The sequence below is a fragment of the Triturus cristatus genome, chromosome 7, assembly GCF_964204655.1.
Source record: "Triturus cristatus chromosome 7, aTriCri1.1, whole genome shotgun sequence".
NCBI lineage: Eukaryota > Metazoa > Chordata > Amphibia > Caudata > Salamandridae > Triturus > Triturus cristatus.
The window spans coordinates 819,808,700-819,832,853 of record NC_140590.1 but is presented as its reverse complement, the minus strand read 5'-3'; the positions used below and the strand labels follow the sequence as shown (position 1 = coordinate 819,832,853).

General features: G+C 45.3%; 1 protein-coding gene across 5 annotated transcripts in view; it reads right to left on the bottom strand.

Annotated features, from left to right (window-relative positions):
- Positions 1-24,154, bottom strand: part of CAMK2A (calcium/calmodulin dependent protein kinase II alpha) — a 614,478-nt gene that overhangs the window by 134,397 nt on the left and 455,927 nt on the right. For all 5 annotated transcript variants that reach the window (XM_085617723.1, XM_085617725.1, XM_085617726.1 and 2 more), the window contains exons 10-12: positions 22,014-22,136; positions 20,223-20,306; positions 19,436-19,478 (exon numbers count right to left, since the gene is read on the bottom strand). In XM_085617723.1, the coding sequence (XP_085473849.1) occupies positions 19,436-19,478; positions 20,223-20,306; positions 22,014-22,136 (250 nt within the window). The remainder of the gene's footprint in view (positions 1-19,435; positions 19,479-20,222; positions 20,307-22,013; positions 22,137-24,154) is intronic.

The window sequence follows — 24,154 nt, the reverse complement described above, 5'->3', positions numbered from 1 at the left end:
AATTGGCCAATTTATTTTGCAAATTTCGCCTGAGATCCCATTTTGGGGATAAGGAGGTCACAGAAGATCCCTCTTCCACTGCCCTGAGAAATAAGTCAACTTTTTACCCACCTACTCATACCACCCCAGTGGAGTAAGTGGCTTTTGAACTTGCAGTATATAAAGAAATTGAAGGCATTGACACAAAAACTTTGAAAAAATTCCAAAATGTAAGCAATGTAGAAAAATAAGCTCTACATGAACTACAAGCTGACACTGATATCACCATTAATCCCACCGACAAAGGGGGAGGGATTATTTTACAGTCCACCACAGCCTACAGAACAGAATGCCTTAAACTATTGGCAGACAGACACGACTACAAGACACTTGTTGTTGATTCCACACCCACACTGGAATCAGAGATTTACCCCCTGGTAGAGGAGGCAGAGTGTGAGGGGTGGATCACAAAACATGAAGTGGATTTTTTGAGAAATACCAATCTGTTGATAACATGTTTTTATACTCTGCCCAAGGTCCACAAAAAAAATAGTGATCCAACTCCAGGCAGGTCAATTGTATCACAGATAGGTTCCCTCCCGGAACCTTTGTCACAATTTTGTGACTTCTTCCTAAGGCCAATACTACAGAAGATAGAGACCTACATAAAAGACACAAAGGACCTACTGGTCCATATCAGAATCATTGAATTCGATGACCAACTAGACCTCCTAATGAGTTTAGATATATAGAGTCTGTACACTAGCCTCCCCCAAGAAGAAACTCAAGTGGTCATTAATGGGGTACTTGAGAGTGCAGAATGGGCCTATTCCACCCCCAGAAATGTTGTGATGGACTGCGCACGACTAGCTCTGACAATAAACATCTTTGAGTTTGAAGGTACCCCTTTTTGTACAAACCCACGGTACTTCGATGGGGAGTAGCTTCACCCCTAGTGTGGCAGGGTTATATATACACAACTAAGAAAAGAAAAACATCGAGACCAACCCATACCGGAGTAATATCTCTATTTGGAAACAATACATAGATGACATTCTGGTGATATGGAGAGGGGACATACAGACAGCCTCTGACTTAATTACTTGGCTCAACAACCAGGATAGGAACCTTGAATTCTCATATACTATCAGTAGAGAATCACTTACATTCCTAGAGAGAGGGACACTACAGTCAGATACCCATCAGAAACCCACTGCATAGAACACTTTTGATACGCTTTGACAATTTTCACCCACATCCATTGCGGGAACATTTTCATTATGGCCAATTCCTCCACCTGCAGGGGAACTGCAGCCATATAAATGACTTTAAACAAGCAGTCTATCTGTCAGACAAACTAAGGGCACTTAATTACCCTGAGAAAGTCATTAAAAAACACACAAGAAATCAGAATCGAGTTGCACTACTAGAAACACCAGCAAAAGAAAAAAACAGAACCTCCTCTGGTATGTGTCACCACATACAGCATCGCCTCAGAGTGCGTTAAAAAGATCATTAAACGCAATTGGCACATTCTAAACACAGGACCCAGACAGTGGGACTATCCCCTCTTGTCTAGCAAATGAGCAAAAAACCTGTGGGATACAATTGTCCACACCAGACCCAGAGCCAAATTAAAATCAAAGAATATGATTCACAGTGCACTAGGCCTTCCAGAAGTAACAGGTCACTACCTGTGTGGTCAATACAGCGTCTGCCACCTGACTGCACCAACGAAACAAATTGACCTAGGCTTACACACTCTTTGGCAATTACGAAGATATACAAACTGCAACACTAAACAGGTGTACTGCTCGATTTTCCCGGCCTTTTTGTGTTAAAGGGTGACTAGTGTGACTTCAGTCTCTTACCATCCAAGTCTAAGGGTTAGAGTAGTGAATGGAGCCTATTTACTAGGCACTTCGACATGATTCTGTGCTCTTCCCCATAGATCAGGGCTTGCACATATAGCCTAGGGGATAGATTCGTTAGTATTAGGGATAACCTGTCCTGTAGTGAGGGTATTTCATGGAGCCGTGCTGAATGCAGGCCTGGTAGGCCTCAAACGGGAGAGACTCCATCTTTCTTTCTGCTCCGGCAGCTTGGGATTCTTCTAGGTCAAGAGTTATGTTTTAGTTATGAGGTGTTATTCGCTTGGAGAGAACCGGTTCAGGCCGGCCCTTATCGAAGGATTGTATTTTTCTTCATGCCGAAGACACTACATCAGGCCGGCCGGCTGGGAACGTGTCCTTGGTACGGGGAGGTACAAGAATTTGGTGGGCGGCAGGTTACGGGCCGGAATTTTCCATGAGGAAATGCACCTCTATATTAGTGAAAGTCTGAGGCAGATACTGGCACTTACTTCAGTCCGTAGGCGGCATCTAGCCGTTAGCAGTAAAGCTACTACTTATTCCAGGGAAGACAGATGACAAACTTGAAGGTGGAGAAAAACCGAGAGACAGATACTCTTCTAGCAGAATAGCCAGAGAGGAGAGAGTAGCCGATGAGGAAGAGGTCCCAGTGACTCGGAGAAGGGAGAAGGGAACAGATCCGTGACTGCGGAGGTGTGACTTCCAGGCGAGCCGAGGCACAGACGAGAAGGGAACCTAGATGACCATTGAGTGCAGGCTACACACGACTAAGGTGATGTCGACCCCTTTCTTATTAGAGTGTACAACCTAATCTTTCACTTTTCTTTGCAGGTTATGTGTTACATAGTAATGTTATGTGATTGCGTATGTAATGAGTAATAAAGTACCCAGTTTGTAGTGAATCAACATGTGCTGCGTGTTCTTGTATAAGAGGGTAGCCTATTCTTCTAGTCAGCTGTGACTTGACATGAACAGATGTTAACCCTGATCAGGTAAGTGGTAACTGAATAAGGGAGAGAGGAGCCCCTCGAACCAGAGAACAGGTTGTGCTCAAACTGGCAGTTCTTGTGTGATCTGATAAATAGTTGTATGTTATGGTAATCATAGGATGAACTTGTGCTGAGGCTGCCGTCTGGGTAGGAAGTCCTGGGTCCGTTTGGGACCGCGAGGCTGAGGCTGCCGTCTGGGTAGGAAGTCCTGGGTCCGTTTGGGACCGCGAGGCTGAGGCTGCCATCTGGGTAGGAAGTCCTGGGTCCGTCTGGGATCGCGAGGCTGAGGCTGCCGTCTGGGTAGGAAGTCCTGGGTCCGTCTGGGATCGCGAGGCTGAGGCTGCCGTCTGGGTAGGAAGTCCTGGGTCCGTCTGGGATCGCGAGGCTGAGGCTGCCGTCTGGGTAGGAAGTCCTGGGTCCGTCTGGGATCGCGAGGCTGAGGCTGCCGTCTGGGTAGGAAGTCCTGGGTCCGTTTGGGATCGCGAGGCCGCCACTTGTGTATTATAAGAGGTCTTGATATATATATATATATATATATATATATATAGTAGGAATTCCCTGTCCTTAGGTGGTATATACATGTGGTTACTTATTGTGAATAGGCCCTAGGGAGGGGGTAACGTTCTGGCTGGGTTAGAGAGGCTCTGCTGAGCGGGTTCTATCTGATCCGAAGACCCAAGCAGAACATTTGGCGTCACGAACCGTTTTCGAAACCTGTGTGCGTCGTGTTGTATCGTGTTTGCTTTCGGCGTGTGCGTGGTTTTGTTTGTATATTCTTTGTGGTATACTTGTGTGTCTAGCTTTTCTTCTTCTTTCTTTTCTTTTTCTTTCTTTTCTTCTTTCTTTTTCACAATGTTTTCTAGAAAATCTAAATCTACTTTTAAGTTGCCCGTTGATATTCCCGTCTGGGATTCAACGCCTTATGAAGCCTTAGCCCGTGAGTGGGCTGATTCTACTGGTTTGAGTGAGAATTGGAATTCTTTTTTGGAGCTGGCGGAGCCGGCTAATGTGATTACTTGCTTACAGAAGGCGCCGGTATCTAAGGGTGATGAGCTTCCCATTTTAGGGCGCAGAGGTTGGATTGTTCTGTCTGCGTACAGGCTTCTCCATGAGAGGTTGTTGAAGTTGCAGAACTTGCATAAGGATTTGGAAGCGAACTTTGTTGAGATTTAGAATGCTCATACTTTGTTACGGTGTCAAAATAAGTTGCTTGCTGACAAACTTGAGACGTACCAAACTATTGCCGAGAGAGCGGCTGTGCGAATTGCTCGTTATAAATACAAGAATCGGCGTGGTCGGGTTTCGACGCGGAAGGTGCGTCTGGTCGTGGCGAAAGCCGGACTGGATTGGAATCCTGATGAATGGGATGGTAATATCTGGAACTCGAGTGATTCTCCTTCCTCGGGTGAGGAGTCTGCCAAGCGCGAGTCCTCTCGCTCCGGCCGTGCTTGTAAATCTGCTTCTTGCGCCTCTGATGGTGCACCCTGTGATTGCGCTCGTCCTTCGAGCGGGGTCGATGCTTCTTCCACTGATTGTTCCTCTACGTGTACTGGTCGAGCTCCTTGTGATGCTCATCCCGCGGTCTCGGCGCATCCAGTTTTTCGTCGGAAGTTGCAGCAGTCTCCCGCTGCTCCGCAGGGTGTTTCTTTAGACTCTTTAGAGGACTTTACTCAACAAGAAATTAGTGATATTTTGCAGCGATTTCGGCAGCGAGCTGGTGAGACCTTGCTCACATGGATGGTGCGCCTTTATGAACTGGGCGCTGCTGGCATTATGTTAGATAATGGCGATTGTTTGAAGTTTTGTTCCTTGAGTTCGGATTCTACTGTACAGGATCATTTTCGTAACTATAATGGTGGTGGTCAAATTTCTTTACTTCAATTGGCGACTGAGGGTTGTAATCAAAAGTATCCTACTGAGTCTGATTGGCCTGTGAATGACAAACCGTGGTATACTTTGCGCGACGCTGCACAACGTCTCAAAGAGGAGGTGATGAAAACGGCAATTTTTCTGGGTACTGCTGACAGGTTGCTTGATGGTTTGTTGACATCTTCTGTGCGGAATCGTATCATTCGTTCTTCCCCTGTTGCCTATAAGCAGGTCATGATGACTTTATTGATTAATCAGACTGGTAACGTGTTATCTACGGTACTGGAATCGGTACGCCAACTCGGTGAGTTGGGTGAGTGGTTTAAACCTGAACGTCAGTCCCGGCCTGACACTCGTACTCCTGGTGACAATAAACTTACTAGACGTGATATCTTTTCTGGTCTTCTGGCCGATGGTGTGCGGAGGGAGGACATTGACGGTGAGACTACTGCTCGTTTGTGGGAATTGTTTCGCAAACGTGGCTTGGATCGGAAGGAGGGTGCCCGGCGTGTTCGGACGACTGAGTGTGATCGTGGTGGTTCTGACGGTAGCGGTGATGACGACCGCCGTGGGCGCTCTGTTCGTCGTGATGATCGACGTTATGTACGTGATATGTCCCCCCGTCGTGAGAGAGACGGAGAGAGAGAGGAGGTGAGAGAAAGGGTGAGAAATGATTATGTTTACAGCAGACGTAGAGATGATAGGGATCAATCCCCTGAGTTGAGGAGGAGAGAGGATCATCATAGTTTGGCCGATCGAAACCCGCAGTACAATGCAGAAGACACGAATCCATTTCGTACTGGGAATGGATATGAACAGAAGGTACCGATACCTAAGAAACGTGAGAGTCTTTATCCTGATTTATCCTGGTACACAGAATGCAGTAAGCATGACTAGGAAATAGGTCAAGCTCCAGTACACAGATGGGCTCACAGAGATAATAGACCCTATGTAGATATTGAAATTTATTGGAGACATCGTAATATCCAAAGGGCCCGAGCATTGGTAGATACAGGAGCGGAGGCCACTCTTATTCATGGAAAATCAAAGAAGTTTACAGGTCAGCCTTTTACAATTACCGGATTAGGTGGAAAGGAAACTCCTGCAGTTCAAACTTTACTTGAAATGAGAATAGGTAGAATCCCTAGAAAAGAATACTCTGTACTAGTGGTGCCACTCTTAGAATTCATAATTGGAATTGATATTTTGAAAGGAATGACTTTGCATTTAGATGATGGATGTTACCAATTTGGAACTACGCATTATATATCGTCTAGGCCTATACGGGTTGGTCGTTTAAGAATGCCCCCCATAAAAGTTCCTCAGGCGACAAAAGTGGTTTGTCAGAAGCAGTATCGTATTCCAGGTGGTCATGAGGAGAGTAGTACCACTATTCAGGAGTTGGTGGATGCAGGTGTTATAACCCCGGTTACTTCTGCTTGGAATAATCCTGTTTGGCCTGTACGTAAGAGTGATAATTCTTGGCGCATGACTGTTGATTATCGAGAATTGAACAAACACACACCCTCTTTGACTGTTGCAGTACCGGATGTCATTACTTTAATTGAAAGAATCCAAAAACATCCAGGTACATGGTATGCGTCCATTGATATTGCTAATGCTTTCTTTTCGATTCCGATTGCCCCTGAGTGTCAGGAACAGTTCAGTTTTACGTGGAATGGGCGTCAGATGACGTTTAGAAGTCTTCCTCAGGGCTATGTGCATAGTCCTACGATATGTCACCGGCTGGTGGCAGAGCATTTGGCTGAGGTACCGGTTCATCCACAAATTCAGATGTGTCATTATATTGATGATGTTTTGATCCAAGGCGAAACACAAGAGGAAGTTCAGACCCAATTGGACAGAGTCATTGAGTGCCTGCGTGAGAAAGGTTGGGAAATCAACCCAGATAAATTACAAGGCCCGTCCCAGGCTGTAAAATTTTGGGGTATTAATTGGCATGAAGGGCACCGTGAAGTGATCCCTCAGGTTAAACAGAAAATTCTTGATTTTGCAGTTCCGAGGAATAGGAAAGAAGCCCAAAGCTTCATTGGTTTGTTTGGTTTTTGGCGTCAGCATATTCCTCATTTGAGTCAAATATTAGCCCCCTTGTACCGTGTCACTCGTAAAAAGAATGCATTTGAATGGGATAAACCACAGCAAGATGCGTTCAACCTAGCAAAAGAGGCAATTCAGCATGCTTTGGATTTATGGCCCGTACGTGATGGTGATGTGGATTTAAATGTGTCTGTACAGGGCCTTTATGCGAATTGGAGTTTGTGGCAGAAGCAAGGCAGGAGTAGAGTACCGTTAGGTTTCTGGACCAAAAAGTTACCTGATGCTGGTGAGCGTTATACACCTTTTGAAAAACAGTTACTTGCATGTTATTGGGCTCTGGTGGATACCGAGCAATTGACTTTGGGACATGATATAGTTTTGCGACCTGAAATTCCTATCATGCAGTGGGTTATGAGTTCGCCGAAAACTCACCGAATTGGACATGCTCAAGAGGCAAGTGTGATTAAATGGAAATGGTATATACAAGACAGGGCGCGTGTGGGACAAAAAGGAGTTGCATCTTTACATGAGCAGGTGGCGCGAGCGCCATCGACTGAGACTGAGAGTGAATGTTCCGTACCTTTAGTACAGGAGTCTCCTGTCAAGTGGGGTAGACCTTTTGATGATTTGTCCGCAGAGGACAGAAACCATGTCTGGTTTACGGATGGTTCAGCAAGGTTCATAGGGACGAAACGGCACTGGAAGGCGGTGTCCTATAATCCGATCACACAAAAACTGCTGAGCACAACTGGTGAAGGTAAGAGCAGTCAATTTGCTGAACTTTATGCTGTTTATCAAGTTTTGAAACAAGAGTTACCTGGCACATGTCATATTTTCACCGATTCTTGGTCTACTGCCAATGGACTGGCAGTTTGGTTACCGACTTGGCATTCCCATAATTGGAAATTGCATTCAAAAGAATTGTGGGGAAAAGAATTATGGCAGGAGATTTGGGAGATGCTCCCACAGAGTACTGTTACAATCTTCCATGTGGATGCTCACACCCCGATAGATTCTCTTGACAAATTTTTTCATAACATTGCAGATGAGAAATCTAAAATTGCTGAGGCAGTGGTGGACAGGCAAGATTCTGATATTGCGGGATTGGCGAAATGGGCCCACCAGAAGGCAGGACATTTTGGAGAGAAAGCCACTAGCAGGTGGGCTGCTGATCGAGGAATTTATATTCCCCTAGATTTAATCAAAAATGTTATTTTACATTGTCCCGTTTGTCAGCATATCAGACAGCGCAAAGTGCCCCAAATTGTTAAAGGTCATTTACATCGCGGGAAACTGCCCGCTCAAATTTGGCAGATTGATTACATCGGTCCACTTCCTATGAGTAGGAATTGTCAATATGTTTGCACTATTGTTGACACGTACAGTGGCCTGTTGGTGGCCCTTCCCTGTAAGCAAGCTACCCAATTGAATACCATTAAAACCTTGGAATTGATTATGATGTATTATGGTGTGCCATTCCAAATTCAATCTGATAATGCATCCCATTTTCGTGGAAGATTGGTACAGGAATTCTGTGTGGAAAACAATATTGAATGGGTGTTCCCTATACCGTATTATCCACAGGCCTCGGGTCTTGTGGAGAGGTTGAATGGCTTGCTGAAGGACCAACTGCGCAAATTAACAGATGACAAGTATAAGAATTGGCGAGACTTTTTGCCCCAAGCGCTATTGATTTTAAATAACCGTCCTTTTCTCAATGCTGAATCTCCACTTATGCGTTTGTTTCCTCCGAACGTTAATGCTCAACCTAATGAAATCAGAGAGACTGTGATGTACTGGGAAATTACTCCCGGAGCTTTGGCTCCATGTAGAGCGACCCCAGGGTCGGCAGGTTTAGACTTGCATGCCATGGATGACACCGTTATAAAAAGTAAAGATCGGGTCATCATTGCCACCGGTGTTGGTGTTCATATACCAGCCGGGAATTTCGGATTAATCGCCCCTAGATCGGGGCTGGCTGTAAAAGGCATTCAGGTGCTTGGAGGAATCATTGACAGTGATTATCAGGGAGAGATTAAGGTGCTCCTGCTGAATAGCAGTGAGGTTGACTTACTGATACATCAAACTGACCGAGTGGCTCAATTGCTAATAATGCCTGTTTTCAGTGGTGCGATGACAAAAGGCACTGCCCCAACGTTGCTAACTGTACGAGGCCAGAAAGGTTTTGGCTCCACAGATAACCCTGGGGCCAGGGTTTGGGTGCAGTCGCCTAAGAATCCCCCTGAACAAGCAGAGGTCATTGCCACCGGTCACGACAATACCATTTTAGTTATGAGACCAGGGAAAGATAGCTGGGAAGCGGTCCCGGCTGACAAATGTTACTTACGAGAATGAATAATGCCTGTATTTGATTCTCTTTCAGATCATTCTTTGGACTGTTGCTGCAGGATGTGTCGGCGTCGGACTATTTTCGGGTTGGTTCGACGAGAGAGGAGGGATCCCGTCAACCCGGGATGATTTACGCACCCGAGTGTCGCGCTCCTTCACTGCGTGGGATTCGTCATCGAACTTTTGGACCTTACTGGCAAAAATGGTGACTGATGCCCCTCACTTCTGTTTGACACCGATGAGATCTGTGCACGACATCTTAGCAACCTGTCTGGTTGCTGTCCCTGCTTCGCTAGAAACTTTGACTCATATTTTCAATATTTCAAAGGCTCGCCCCAATGTTCTTCTGGGCCATTTTGCTACCCATATGTATTGCCCCTTGTGTACTGAAATACCAGACCAGATACCCCCCATCCAGTCCCAAATAGTTACCTATAATATCACACAAGGAGATTTGTGTTTTTTCCTTACGTGTAATCCTAGTGCAATTTCTGAATGTCTGCGTCTAAAATTGACCGGTGCTACTTCCTTTACCCTTCATGAGCGAACTTTGTGCTTTCAAAGGACACCGAAAACATGTGCTTCTGTCCAGAACAATATGACTTGCAAGAGTTTGGTAGTTACCCCCAGTCATTATCGCACGATGTTACTACCTGCCGGATGGCTTTTCTCATGTGGTAATACTTCCTGGCCATATGTCCCCGCAAATATTTCTGGAGGCCCTTGTGCCATTACGAGACTCAGTTTACTGATGTTCTCGTCACATCCGAATGCCAACTCTCGTGTGATTCGAGATGCAGTGATGTTACAGGAGGATTGTGACTCGTCTTTGCATTTATATTCCAAGTCTGAATACCTTAGCCTGGCTATTTCAATTATTGGTGTTCCTGCTTTGGCAGTTTATAATGCCAAATCTATTGGGAAAATGGCCTGCTGGATGGTGAAATCCATTAATCATACTTCTACAGTCCTGTCTGACATGCTATTAGACGCCCAGGGTGAACGTAGGGCTATCTTGCAAAATCGAGCGGCCATTGATTATCTTTTGCTTAAACATGGACACGATTGTTCTGATTTTGAGGGTCTTTGTTGTTTTAACTTGTCTGATCATACACAATCCATTCGCGCTCATATTGACAAGTTACATGACTTGACGGAAGAAGTTAGAAAACACATTGACCAGGGCCGGTTTGACTGGCTCTTTAATTGGTTACCTGATTTACATATGTTACGTCAAATATTAGGAGGTATTCTGATTACTATCGCTGTTTTGATTTCGATCTGTTGCTTTATTCAGTGTATTCCTTCACTACTTCAATTCTGCACACTTGGTACTAGACATAGATCAGTTAGTTTTGTTTCATATTATTCTTCCACCGATGTTAGTTCTGTTTAATGAATGTATAATAGACTGAAGTCAAGGGTGAAATGTACTGCTCGATTTTCCCGGCCTTTTTGTGTTAAAGGGTGACTAGTGTGACTTCAGTCTCTTACCATCCAAGTCTAAGGGTTAGAGTAGTGAATGGAGCCTATTTACTAGGCACTTCGACATGATTCTGTGCTCTTCCCCATAGATCAGGGCTTGCACATATAGCCTAGGGGATAGATTCGTTAGTATTAGGGATAACCTGTCCTGTAGTGAGGGTATTTCATGGAGCCGTGCTGAATGCAGGCCTGGTAGGCCTCAAACGGGAGAGACTCCATCTTTCTTTCTGCTACGGCAGCTTGGGATTCTTCTAGGTCAAGAGTTATGTTTTAGTTATGAGGTGTTATTCGCTTGGAGAGAACCGGTTCAGGCCGGCCCTTATCGAAGGATTGTATTTTTCTTCATGCCGAAGACACTACATCAGGCCGGCCGGCTGGGAACGTGTCCTTGGTACGGGGAGGTACAAGAATTTGGTGGGCGGCAGGTTACGGGCCGGAATTTTCCATGAGGAAATGCACCTCTATATTAGTGAAAGTCTGAGGCAGATACTGGCACTTACTTCAGTCCGTAGGCGGCATCTAGCCGTTAGCAGTAAAGCTACTACTTATTCCAGGGAAGACAGATGACAAACTTGAAGGTGGAGAAAAACCGAGAGACAGATACTCTTCTAGCAGAATAGCCAGAGAGGAGAGAGTAGCCGATGAGGAAGAGGTCCCAGTGACTCGGAGAAGGGAGAAGGGAACAGATCCGTGACTGCGGAGGTGTGACTTCCAGGCGAGCCGAGGCACAGACGAGAAGGGAACCTAGATGACCATTGAGTGCAGGCTACACACGACTAAGGTGATGTCGACCCCTTTCTTATTAGAGTGTACAACCTAATCTTTCACTTTTCTTTGCAGGTTATGTGTTACATAGTAATGTTATGTGATTGCGTATGTAATGAGTAATAAAGTACCCAGTTTGTAGTGAATCAACATGTGCTGCGTGTTCTTGTATAAGAGGGTAGCCTATTCTTCTAGTCAGCTGTGACTTGACATGAACAGATGTTAACCCTGATCAGGTAAGTGGTAACTGAATAAGGGAGAGAGGAGCCCCTCGAACCAGAGAACAGGTTGTGCTCAAACTGGCAGTTCTTGTGTGATCTGATAAATAGTTGTATGTTATGGTAATCATAGGATGAACTTGTGCTGAGGCTGCCGTCTGGGTAGGAAGTCCTGGGTCCGTTTGGGACCGCGAGGCTGAGGCTGCCGTCTGGGTAGGAAGTCCTGGGTCCGTTTGGGACCGCGAGGCTGAGGCTGCCGTCTGGGTAGGAAGTCCTGGGTCCGTCTGGGATCGCGAGGCTGAGGCTGCCGTCTGGGTAGGAAGTCCTGGGTCCGTCTGGGATCGCGAGGCTGAGGCTGCCGTCTGGGTAGGAAGTCCTGGGTCCGTCTGGGATCGCGAGGCTGAGGCTGCCGTCTGGGTAGGAAGTCCTGGGTCCGTCTGGGATCGCGAGGCTGAGGCTGCCGTCTGGGTAGGAAGTCCTGGGTCCGTCTGGGATCGCGAGGCTGAGGCTGCCGTCTGGGTAGGAAGTCCTGGGTCCGTCTGGGATCGCGAGGCTGAGGCTGCCGTCTGGGTAGGAAGTCCTGGGTCCGTTTGGGATCGCGAGGCCGCCACTTGTGTATATATATATATATATATAGTAGGAATTCCCTGTCCTTAGGTGGTATATATACGTGGTTACTAGAGTGAATAGGCCCTAGGGAGGGGGTAACGTTCTGGCTGGGTTAGAGAGGCTCTGCTGAGCGGGTTCTATCTGATCCGAAGACCCAAGCAGAACAACAGGTCATATACTTGATAACCTGTCCATACAAACTCAGGTATGTAGGCATGACAACTAGAAAAATAAGCACAAGAATCTGCGAACACAGGAGGAACATCAGGGGTAGATGCAATGCCACCAAAATGGCGGAACATTACATCACCGCTGGACACTCCATAAAATACCTCAAATGGGTCATTCTAGAACATCTCATAGCGGAGACAAAGAATCTGAAAGATTTTTATTTGAGAAGGAGCAGCGTTGTATTTATACATTGTCCACACAGAAAAAAAGGACTGAATGATGACATCCCATGGTGGAATGTGCTACAATAATATTTATTGCAGCTCACCATCCAGTAGCTAACATTAATGAATATGAACTGCTGTCTGGCACTGGGTTTGTATAAAGGTGTATTTTTCACCATATTATTTACATCATTGCATTGCAAAAATATTTTTATCTTTCCCCATAGAACAGTGTTTTTTCCTTTTCTCTTCCCCCTTTTTGTCATTGACTTGTACTACAAGACCACAGATACGTGGCGATGGGACTACATTTCCCATCTACCCCTCCCTTCCAACCCCCCCTCCACACACACGTGACCCCTTTTCCACCAATAGGTGAGCTTGGGGTTCCCTTTAGGAACTTAGGGGAAATTTGGAGTTGGGACTACATTTCCCAGCAGTCCTGCATGTCAGCACCAACCACTCCTCCTTAAGAGACCATGTGACCCTGGTCCCTAAACATAAAAGACAGCTCAATTCAGGGCAGGAGGAGTGCGGGTTGGAGGAGTGCGGGGAGCTGACTGGGTGCAATGGAGGACGATGTCCATTGGTGTAATAAGTGCTGGGCAAACAGGATAATTGAGTCCTCTCTTTAGGAAACAAAGGGTAAATACTGTGTTTTCTATTCTCCTAAAAAGTGTGACGACAGGGATTGCCCTACCCCCACTACATCATGGAGCCTGAATTTTTAGCACTCATGTAGGTGTCATAAAAACGACAAACCTTTTTGAAATACACCAGCGTGTGCATGCTAACAGTACTGGCTATTATAATTTGATTGTATTTACTAAGCCTGGGCAAAGCACTACGCTACGCTCGCGTAGTTTGCGAAGTTTGCGCTACTTCACACTACGCGAATTGCACGTAGCACAGTGCAAACATGCGTAGCGTAGCATTGCGTAGTGCAGCGGTCATTTTTTGCTTGCTCGCGGTCCTCAACATCAAGTTGGCGACCGCGAGCAAGCAAAATGACATCCCGGTGAGACTTTTTCCTTGTTCGCGATCAGCAACATCAAGTTGGCGATCGCGAGCGTGGAAAATGAACATCCCGGCGAGATTCTCAACGCGAGGAGGTCAGGTTTCTCATTGCGAGTGGTCGCGTATGCTCGCGGCCGCTCGCGATGAGAAACTACCGGTCCGCGTTGAGAAATCTGCCGCTCGAGTAAAAATCTACTCGAGCAGCAGAAAACTACAGTTCGCACTGTGCAAGATGCCGTTTTCAATGATTGCACAGTGCCGGATGCTAGTCCGCACTGTGCAATCATTGAAAACGGCATCTTGCACAGTGCGAACAGGGTACTACGCAGTTCACGAAGTGCTACGCGTAGCTCGCGTAGTGCGAAGTGCACTTTGCGTAGCTTCGCGTAGTGCAACTTCGCGGACTACGCCCAGGGTTAGTATTTACCATTTATGTAAGGAGTTCATCAGTGGTGAGGCTTGTCCTCTCTTGTGAACTGATTAAGTTTAATGGAGGCTGAGGGTTGCCCCAATTTAGCTTCTCACTCCTCCTTGTTTTTAGTCTGAGCCAGTGCATGCTCTGCTCTAGCGAGACATTTAGTTAGTGGGCTTTTAAAAGCCGACCACAGCTTTTTGGGTGGCATAGAGCGTGCGGTTACGCGCACAATGACGAGCAGAGGCACCATCTGGCTTCCCTCTCTCGTCATGTTGCGCGCACATCGCACACCACTCGCCAGACGTGCCTCCTTTTTTTTTTTTTAACATGCAGCGCGAGGCGCGCGCGCTTGTTTAGTTCGGGGTGCGTTAGTGGGGCCGGTGCTGAGGACTTAGGTGACTGTAACAAAAACAGTCTGCGGTATTTCTCGCACACACACCACTCTACGCTCCTTTCCCGTTCACTCACTTCTCCGGATGAGCTGCGCCATTGATATCTTCCACGGCTGTCACTGTCCCGAACTTTGCCCCACTGTTGCCGCCTACTTGCATGTCACTTCGCTTGAACTTCAGAAAGTTTAAATCGACCGCCATCTTGGGGTGGGTGTATTGTCACATACATATCTTCGGAACCCTCACTTTTTGATGAACAACAGTACTATCATCTTTTATACAGGGGCAGATTCATATGTATTATTTCGAGCATAACTGGGGTCTTTTTGTGCGATATTACACAGCCAATGTTTAACTATGCTCAGGGCTTTAAGTGGGATGAAAAAACTGGGGGGAGTCTCTCAAAGGGGTGCGGCCAATGTATTTAAGGGCGTGGCTTAAAAACACGTAAGCTAAAAATCTGTGCTTCACTCAGTGGGCTGCCCGACTTGTATTTTGCTGTTTTTGTCATTGCATCCAGATATATGATACAACAAGTAATATAATACCTTCAAGAAGTCAGGACTACTGGCTTTGCCAATGGTTGTTAGTTGCATACGATAAATAAGTAGGTAACTTTTTATATTTGCAAGGCAGGGATAGTTAGCAGCTGTTATAAGATTTTTTTTTAATTAACAGGTATGCAAATGACTTTAAAAATTGCATTTTAATAAAAATTGCATTTTATTTATGTTCTTACTGCCTCCTCTGTGATTCTCTGCCAAGGAGCACTGTCATTCTGTGCTCTGAGTTGAAGTAAAATTGTAGTCCTTCTTTTATTTTTGGGCAATGTCTCGGTTTTTGGCTTTGAAATTCTGGACACCCTATAAATAAGTAGCAACTATAGCTTGTTGTATATAATATTGAAAAAGCTTCTACTTAAAACCCTTGTGACACCGCAACGATGTTGCTGCTACTTAGTTTCAAAAAAAGAAGGGAAATCCAAAGAGAAAATGACTTTCTTTAAAGGATTTCCCTTCCCCTACAATGCTCACCCGCCATGACGTCAAGCCGTAACTTCTCCACTAGTGAGAAGTGAGCAGTGTGAGCACGCGCACATCAATGTGCCTTCTGTCACTGAAGAATAGAAAAAAACGGACCACATGTGCCAGGGCACAAAACAGAGCCCGATAGAGACCCGCTTCAGGCCCTTCTTTAAATAAGCATTAGCATAGCCAATAGGTATCGCCTTTGGGACCTTCTAAGTATTTAGTTATGCAGCACAATATCATTGTTACAACAGCATCAACTGTTGCATGGCTAAACACTTATAAGGTCCCAAAGGCGAGACCTATTGGCTATGCCAATGCTTGTTCTACATAGGTCTTTGAATAAAACCTGTGCCACTTAAATGTGAGTTTTATTTGTGTTTACAAACAACTGAGGCCAGGATTGCTTAAGACATGTCTGTCTATCTAGTCATTCGGTATTGCTATGTTACATTTAGAAAACAGAAAGTCCACAACTGTATTATAATAAAGTGTCATCCAACACTGATATTAACTCCTTCTGAATTTGTAACTCATCTATGACTAAATAATCCCTTCTATTTCAAAGAGAGTGACGTCACAATAGTGGTTCACCAGAGTGGTTAACTGCAGTTGTGACGTAACTCAAGGGAAACGAGGAGTGCAGCTTTGGGCTGGGGGTGGGATGGTACAGAAGGTGGTGGGGTGAATGACAGGATGACAGATATTATTTTTTCCTGTTTGTGGGGAGGTAATCATTGGCGGGGCATATGCACAAGATGGTGTGGGAGGCTGTTAGGAGGCCTGTGTTTTTTAATATTTGGATTTAGGAAGGAGAGTGGAGGCGAGGGTTGTTTTCAGAGTGTGGTGGTGTAATGTTTACGGTCCTAGGCCCTCATGCAGCCAACAAACGACACAGACACTTAGTTATGGTAAGTGGAATTGTGCGCCCGGCCCCCTTTATTGGCAGGGTCACCTGACCGGTGACACCTGTGATGGATGGGTGAGGGGTGAGTGTATAGGCCAGCCCCCGGGGAGCGGCTGGTTACATAGGGCATGTGCTGGAACACTAGAACGTGTCCAGCAGATCACTACAGGTGGAGGTGGATTGCAGGGGGCTGGCACTTACCTGTTTAATTTGGGGGGAGGAGTGGGTCTTGAAGGCAGGAGATAAGGTTTTTTTAAAGCTTTGTTTTCACATATTACATATGGAGTAAGTTCGTTCCATGATGGAAGCAGGGGCAGATGAATTGGGGGAGCAGGCCATACGTAACATACAATCTAGATGGGTAAAATGTGAGTAGTCTATGTTGCTCAGAACCCTTTAGTAAAAAACAGGCCAGTGATTAATAGTTACCCATCTATAATTCTATAAACTGTGAGCAGTTCTAAAGGAAGTCACTTACAGGAAAATAGATCACTGACAGTGGTGGGAAAGGGATGCATGATGCCAAGTATGCTTTTTTGTTTGGGGGAAAGAGGGAAATGCTGCTGATGTCAAAATTCCAGGTTGTTTTAGTATCTGGGTAATTGGGAATGAAGCAAGGGGTGGGTGAGGGTCAGAGTGAGGAAGCAAGGGGGCAGAGTTTGGCGGAGACCGGAGTACAATGTATGGGTCCCCTTGACTCCTCTGCACCAGCACACCGTCTCTGGGGTACCAGCTTACAGGAATCCCATACACAACATCGATTTAATTATCAAGGACGTGGAGTTTTCCAGTTCATGGCTCGATGTGACACTGTAGACAACTTGAGCTTCACCTTCATTGTCTATTTTATGTCTCTTCGAACCCCTCCGTTGAAAACAACCCTGCTATTCATAGTTACCCATCTAGAGTTCGGTACAAGTAGCATACTCAATGCCACGTACAATGGCCACCGGAAGTGTTGTTTTGCTCTGTTCCAGGCTATTTTAAATGTCAAAATCAAGTTTGTTTCCGGTGCAAGTGTATGGAAAGGCTCTGTAAAGTATTTTTCTTTAAATACTCGCTGGCCCCTTAACGTCATTTATACAAAAGAACAAATGTAATATACTGTTCATTAGTTCTAATCCCACAAAAAATAGCAGGTTAAATAGTGCAAGACAACATTTTAAAGGGGAAAAGCCCCAGTGACCCATGTCATGTTTTACCTCTTTCTACTTCAATATCTATGTACAATATATTTCTTGACAAGTAAGGTTAGCCTTTCTTGACAGTAATAGTGAATCAGAGGAAATGTAGGTTCATAAGTATGAACAAACTGATTAGTTACTGTTTTTAATATGTATTAAACGCAAGAGGTAAAGTTTGCACTTCTGCTTTTGACCTTTTTGTCTTCTTGACGTTGTAATTTTTTGCATGATTTGAAAATGTTATTTTTATGCCCTGGAATATTTATACAAACCATGCTTAGATCAGACGATGCATCAATATCCTTCTTGCAGTTGTGGCAACAGAGAGCTGCCAGTAGATAGCAGGATAATGCAAATGTCATATCTCTCGCTCTCTCTCTCTGTCTCTGTCTCTCTCTCTCTCTCTCTCTCTCTCCCTCTCCCTCTCCCTCTCTCTCCCTCTCCCTCTCTCCCTCTCTTTCCCTCTCTCTCCCTCTCCCTCGCTCTCTCTCTCTCTTGTGTTGGGTGATGTGTTCATGTCATGGGAATGCTGAGGACGAGTCTGGCCATGGTGTTCAGTATGGTCTGGAGCTTGTGGAGCAGGGATTTGTTGATTCCGGTGTAGAGGGCGTTTCCGTAACCAGTCTTCTTGTTATGAGTGCGAGGGTGATAGTCTTTCTGGATTTGGGGGATCCATTGTCAGTGTTGGAAGTGCTATATGTGTGCTCATGAGCCAAAGGGAATGCCAGGAGTAGCAGGGAGCAAACTGGAGGTCACAGCAGTGAACCCTGCCTACCTCCAAATGACATCCATGCGTATGCTGCATGAGAGGTGGAGTGCAATGGCCTTCCGATTTATGTTCCCTGACATAAGTATGCATAAAGGGGTGCATCTCATGGGCAGAATCAACTGGCAAGGACCTCGCTGTGCTAACATCTTCACCACTCACGCTCCATTTAAGCTGTAGTCAAATGCATTTAAGCACAACAATTTGCAATCATGCAGGGCACAAGGGCACATTTGGATTGTGAATTAGAAGATGCCCGAAATTTGCTTTTGTCTCGTCTCCTGCCAGTGCAAATTAGGGGGAAAGTGATTACATGATATGCAAAACTTTTGTAGTGGAGGTCAGGACTGAGTATAAGGTGAGCTTTCTGTGGGAGATGAGTTTGGTGCTACCATTTGCACAATCAATTATATGGAATTTGATCTGAGGCCTTGTGGTCCTATTGCATGTCCAATAAAGCCGTATTTATTGTGTTTTATTTGCATTTCAATCAACCAATTATGGCTACAATTCACTTCAAGCAAACACGTTGCAGTTGTGTTGCATTTCAACCAAAAGCCTGTGGTTATGTCATATTCTGAATTTTGTGCCATCGATTCGTCTGTCGTTCAAGCACACGGCCCTTCAGTAATGTCGCATTTCAATGGCTGAGCTCTGATTCCGCTGCATTTGAAGGATTTTATTTGTGATGTGTTTATATCTTCCGGAGTGCCTGTGCGACTGCATAATTTTTTTTATTAGGAATGAATCGGTTGATTGTAGGAAAGGTTTTTGTGCTTCAGAAGATGACAGGACTAAGATATTGTGGATTAAATATCATGCTGCTCCTGGCATCTGGACGCCCCAGTTACTTACCGGCAATCTTCATTACTCCGAGGCCAAGTATTCCTCATGAGAGCCTTTACTTCACAAGGCCATGACTGCGATGAGGGAGTGAGACGAAGAGGTGAATTAATCTTTCCCACAAAGCCTCTCTGATGCACAGGCAAGTGCTGAAACCGACTGCCCGTGTGCCACCCGTCGGCCTGTGCAGGGCGCACCCACTGTGCCTTGCCCCATACCTTGTCACCATGTCAAGAAGAAAAGGTTATACAACGAAACAGAACGAGTGGGGCACCACCACGGTAAAAGGTCCCTACCTGAGAAGTTCCGCGTTGCCAGCATGGTGGTCAGGATGGCACCCTTGATGAGAAAGAACAAAACAGCTGTCAGCAATGCAAGCTGCTCAGTATTAGGGTACGTTCATAAGCTCACAGTAAGGCACTGGTCAAGAGAAGTCATTTTCAAGGAATTCAGTAAGCCAGGAGTGAGACACGGAAAAAGACCTGGGGCTAGGAGGCTATCAAAGTCCTACTCTTACATATTTATTTGCCGTGTATAGCGCCATCTAGTCACCAGAGGACTCAGCAGTCCCAGGTCGAGATCCTGTGGTGAAGCCGCCAAGCAAACAGGTGGTCAGTATATGTCCAGGGGGATACTCACCTCTGCCCCTCAAGTGGTAGATCGTGAGGTGGCCTTGATCGCTACACATTGGCAGGGTTAAAGTAGCCTCACTAGTGCTTTTGGAAAAGTCTTTTAGTATAGCGGCCAGGTCGGCCATGCTATGCAGAACTGTAAAGCTCTGGTAGTGGCAACCTGCAAATGGGAACAACACAACATGTCCAACATGGCCTGGCTTTTAGACAAAACATTTTGCCTTCTGGGTCTTTGAAACTACTTAGGCAACTGACATATATATATATATCTGTTCGGTAGCCACATGAGAGTTACATTCTGGAGACAAGTTGAGAAGGTCCTTCACTGCCTTCAAACGTTCCCAGTAACAAAAAGAAGAACAGAACCAGAGAGATGCAGGAGAAGCTGCAGAAATAAGCACAATATTAATTCAAGAAGCGTTGGGGAGAGTTAATGGGGAGGGCGGCTCACCTTTAGTTTCCTCCTAGCATTGAACTTCTTCAAGCACTCCACCGTCTCCTGTCGGTGCATGCAGGAGGCCACTGTAGAGCGGTGCTGAAGGAGAGAAAAAGAGAGGTCAGTTAGAGAGTAAAAAGTCAAGGAAAAAGCACACTTGGAAAACGAGGAATGACGAATGAGCTCAATAAAAATATGTGAAACTATGCAGTGCGCCTTAGGGACCATCACAGCCATATGCGTTAGCACACTATTTTTTATTCACCTCCCATGAAAAGTCAAGCCTACTCTGAAGAAGATTCCAGATAGTCAACGGGATACAGAGTTTCACCCCAGGGGGTCTGGTCAACTTGCCAGACTTGGAGTGTGCGCTTTAGTCTATTTAAGGCCTGTATGGGAGTGTTGGCCTCGCCGGTCAGCACAAAATCTTTATTAATTCTTGGAGGGCCAGTAACCCTCACAACTTGATTTTTTAACTCTGTGGGTGGCACTGAGCCCATCAGGCAAGCGGTGCCTTTCTTATTTTAAGCCTTGAGGGGAATGGTTGCCACTCGCAGGACAATATTGCCTTAAAAATACCCCAGAGGGCTTGACGGTCCAGGTAACCTTGAATCGCTGGCAATTCATGTGACTTTAGTTCAACGAGGCAAGGTTCATCCATTCCCTGAGGTGAGGAGCCTGCTCCAAGGGAATGTACACCAAAAGCAACAGGACTGTGGTGACATCTCTATTGAGAAGCATCTGGTCTGCTCCACTGAGATCTACACTAGCATGGTCTGGGACATCTGAATTAAGAGAAAAGAGTGCCTGAGCTAGGGAGATCTGTAGGGGACCAGTGGACTTAGTCCAGGGATTGTGCCTGATATGGGTGCATGGAGATGGTTCTTATCCATAAAGGTGCAGTGAGTAAAAAGAGGATAGACTGGAATGTAGTAATTACCTGAGCCTGATAAAGGGAATCCATCCATGTAATTTTGTTCTTCTCAGAACTATAGGAAATCGGCTTTCTCTGGTTAGATTGAGAGCAGTGTTTGCTCACCGCAGCACACCTTGCTTATAAGGTATGATCGGATTTAGTTAGTACACAACAGTTGCAATGAAAACCGGGATTTCGGGTCAGCACCAAACTGCCTGAATTTGAATCCTTGGGACCCATTGCAACTTCAAAGAACTTCGGTGACAGAAGGCCACCATTGCCATAGAAATGTAAATTGTATAGTGCAATTGAATAAACGTCTTCAGGCAAAGCACACATTTTCATGGGTGGCCATGCTTTGACTCTACAAAGAAAAATTAGGAGAATGTTCCAAGTGGCTGATGTTTGTAACCAAAGACCACTAGAGCGGGAGCAGAGCATGTTACATTCCCAGCGAACTTGACATATGACTGAGTCTGCATAAGGCCATACTGCCTCCATTATTTGCTACAAATGAGGCAGTCTCTTCATGCAGACAACTGTGGACAACATGGTCAGAACAACAGCATTAGATCTGGTTTAAAAAAAATAGAAAATTCTATTTATACAAAAATGTCTCAACATGGCCACTGCCTGCCCTAAATGCCAATAACCCCTTGGTTAATCACTATAATTCAAGCCTGTGATTGTGGCGTTATCGTACTATGGTAGAGTAGCACAAGACCTCGCAAGATCAACTTATTATAGTTACTTTTTAGGATGGATTTAATAAAAACTCTTGAATGCAGTTCCAAGAAACCTATTCGTAGAAAGAGTGTGTCATCACCTCTTTTTGTCAGTGTAAAACCCAGTTACTAGGCCTCGCACTGACGTTGCTCTTGAGGTCTTACCGATATCCAGGGGTGTTTTAGCGCCTCGGCCGCAGTGATGCGCTTGGCAGGGTTGATCGTCAGCATTTTGTTGATGAGGTCTTTGGCCTCCGGTGTGACCGTGTCCCACTCCGGTGATGGAAACTGGCAAATGAAAAGGAGGAGAGAACAGGGGGGCACACATCGTTATTAGGCAGTGCATCATTTTAAATCTAGATTTCATTGCATCCCTTTGATTCACATCCTTTGACGGGCAACAGCTAGTGTGTGGAGTTACAGATTCATTTCGAGGGCCACTAGATGTCAGGGACTGGAAGCTTATGGCAACCGTAAAAAAGATATAATTCAGCAATGAATGCCCAGTGGTCAAAGTGGGGGGAAAAAGTAGGGGAACTGTGGGCGGAGAATCAGAGGGCGGGAATAACCGGAGAATTGGGTCAGTGGGCGGAGTCAGAGGTGTGGCCAGAAAGAGTACATCATATTAATTTGTAGTATTTCTTTGTTATTTCACTACCCAGTTATAGCTTATTACGTTATTTAATTCAACCAATGGATACACGTTTATTTAAGGTTTAATATGACTTATTGAAATTAAAATATATTCACAAACTGGGATATGTTTCCAATCACAGAATGTCCCAAATACACTTAAAAGTGGAAGCGCAAGCCATTTGTCTCCGAGCCATTGAGTTTCTGTCATCAGCACTTCTCCTTTTTTCCACAACAGCAGTTCAAACATGAATGGAAAAATATCCTAGTTTGCAAATGTTTTCTATATAATTATGGCTCTGCAATATTTCCCACATAATTCATCATCTGCTGCATCATTTGACAATTTTACCTGATAAATTGTTTGTAGCTCAAACGGATCAAATGTTACTATATGATGTGACTTGTGCTATTGTGAAGAGGAGAGCCCTTTGCAAAGGATCCTGATGCCTTTCTAACTACAGCATTTGTATTTTACACTGGTACTAATAAGGCAAAATCTTTGCAGAAACTGTTAGCATGTGTAAAAATGTAAAAATAATAAAGTATCAGCAAATATACCACATTAAGCTGCAGCTTTTTTTTGCTGCATAATTTAGTCAACACTGCGGCATAATTTTGTCTTCGACTGCTGCATAATTCCAGTGGCGCTAAAGCAGGCAGCACATGTTAACGGTGCTTGTGCATGAAGCAGAGAGACCGTGAAGTTTGTGAACTTAGTTTGGTGTGCATGCAAATCCTGCATTGCCACCCCATGGTGAGTTACAGCTACTACTGCTGAAACAAGGTCAATGGAGGTACCGATGGGTGAGGTGGGCTGGTCTCAAGGTCAGGACCGGCTTTAGTGGTGATAAGCCGTGACCTGTGCAGGTAAGAGCAGTGGGGCAGGTTAAGGGGGATTTTGACAGACGACGAGGGAACATTAATTATTTATTTAATTTTCCCTTGTGGTCGCTGTCAAATACCCCCCAACCTGGCCCCACCACTCTTACCTGCACGGGGACAAGCTGGTGCTGGTGGAGCCTTGTGTGACAAGGTTTTTTGGTGCCCCCAATGACTCCCTCTGCCACAGATTCCCTCACTATCTTCCTTTAGCAGTGCCCCTCAAGTCTCCATAACCACACTCTCGCTCAGATACATTTAATTTAATTTACAGTGCCACTGATACCAGTGTATGGTGTCAGAGCACTTTACATCACACACATTACACAGAGACAATCAATCATATGTGTGTAAATCACTGTATAGGAAATGTTACACAAGGCAATGGGGACTACAAGGTGTAGGAGTCACATGACAACCATACTAATAGGCAGCCTAGTTTAATATTGATTGGTATCGAGAAACACAAACTTTGGGCAGCTCTGATCATAGTGCCACATCCTCTCGCCCACTGAACACTATGCTGCCCCACTGAGAGAAATTTGCACTGCCTTTAGCTACAACCCAATTGTGCCCCGCTATAAACACCTGGATGCGACGCAATTCAACTTAAGCACTAGACAAGAGTAAAAAAAATAGCAACAGCCTGGAATGCAAGATTAAGTAAAGCACGCAAAATGTAAGCAGAACAACATGGTTACTTTACAGCTTTTATACTCATTCAGAAGTCAGTCAGTGCTTTTGCATGAAAAGTTAAGGACATGACTACCGGGCGACCAGAAGGGACCTGT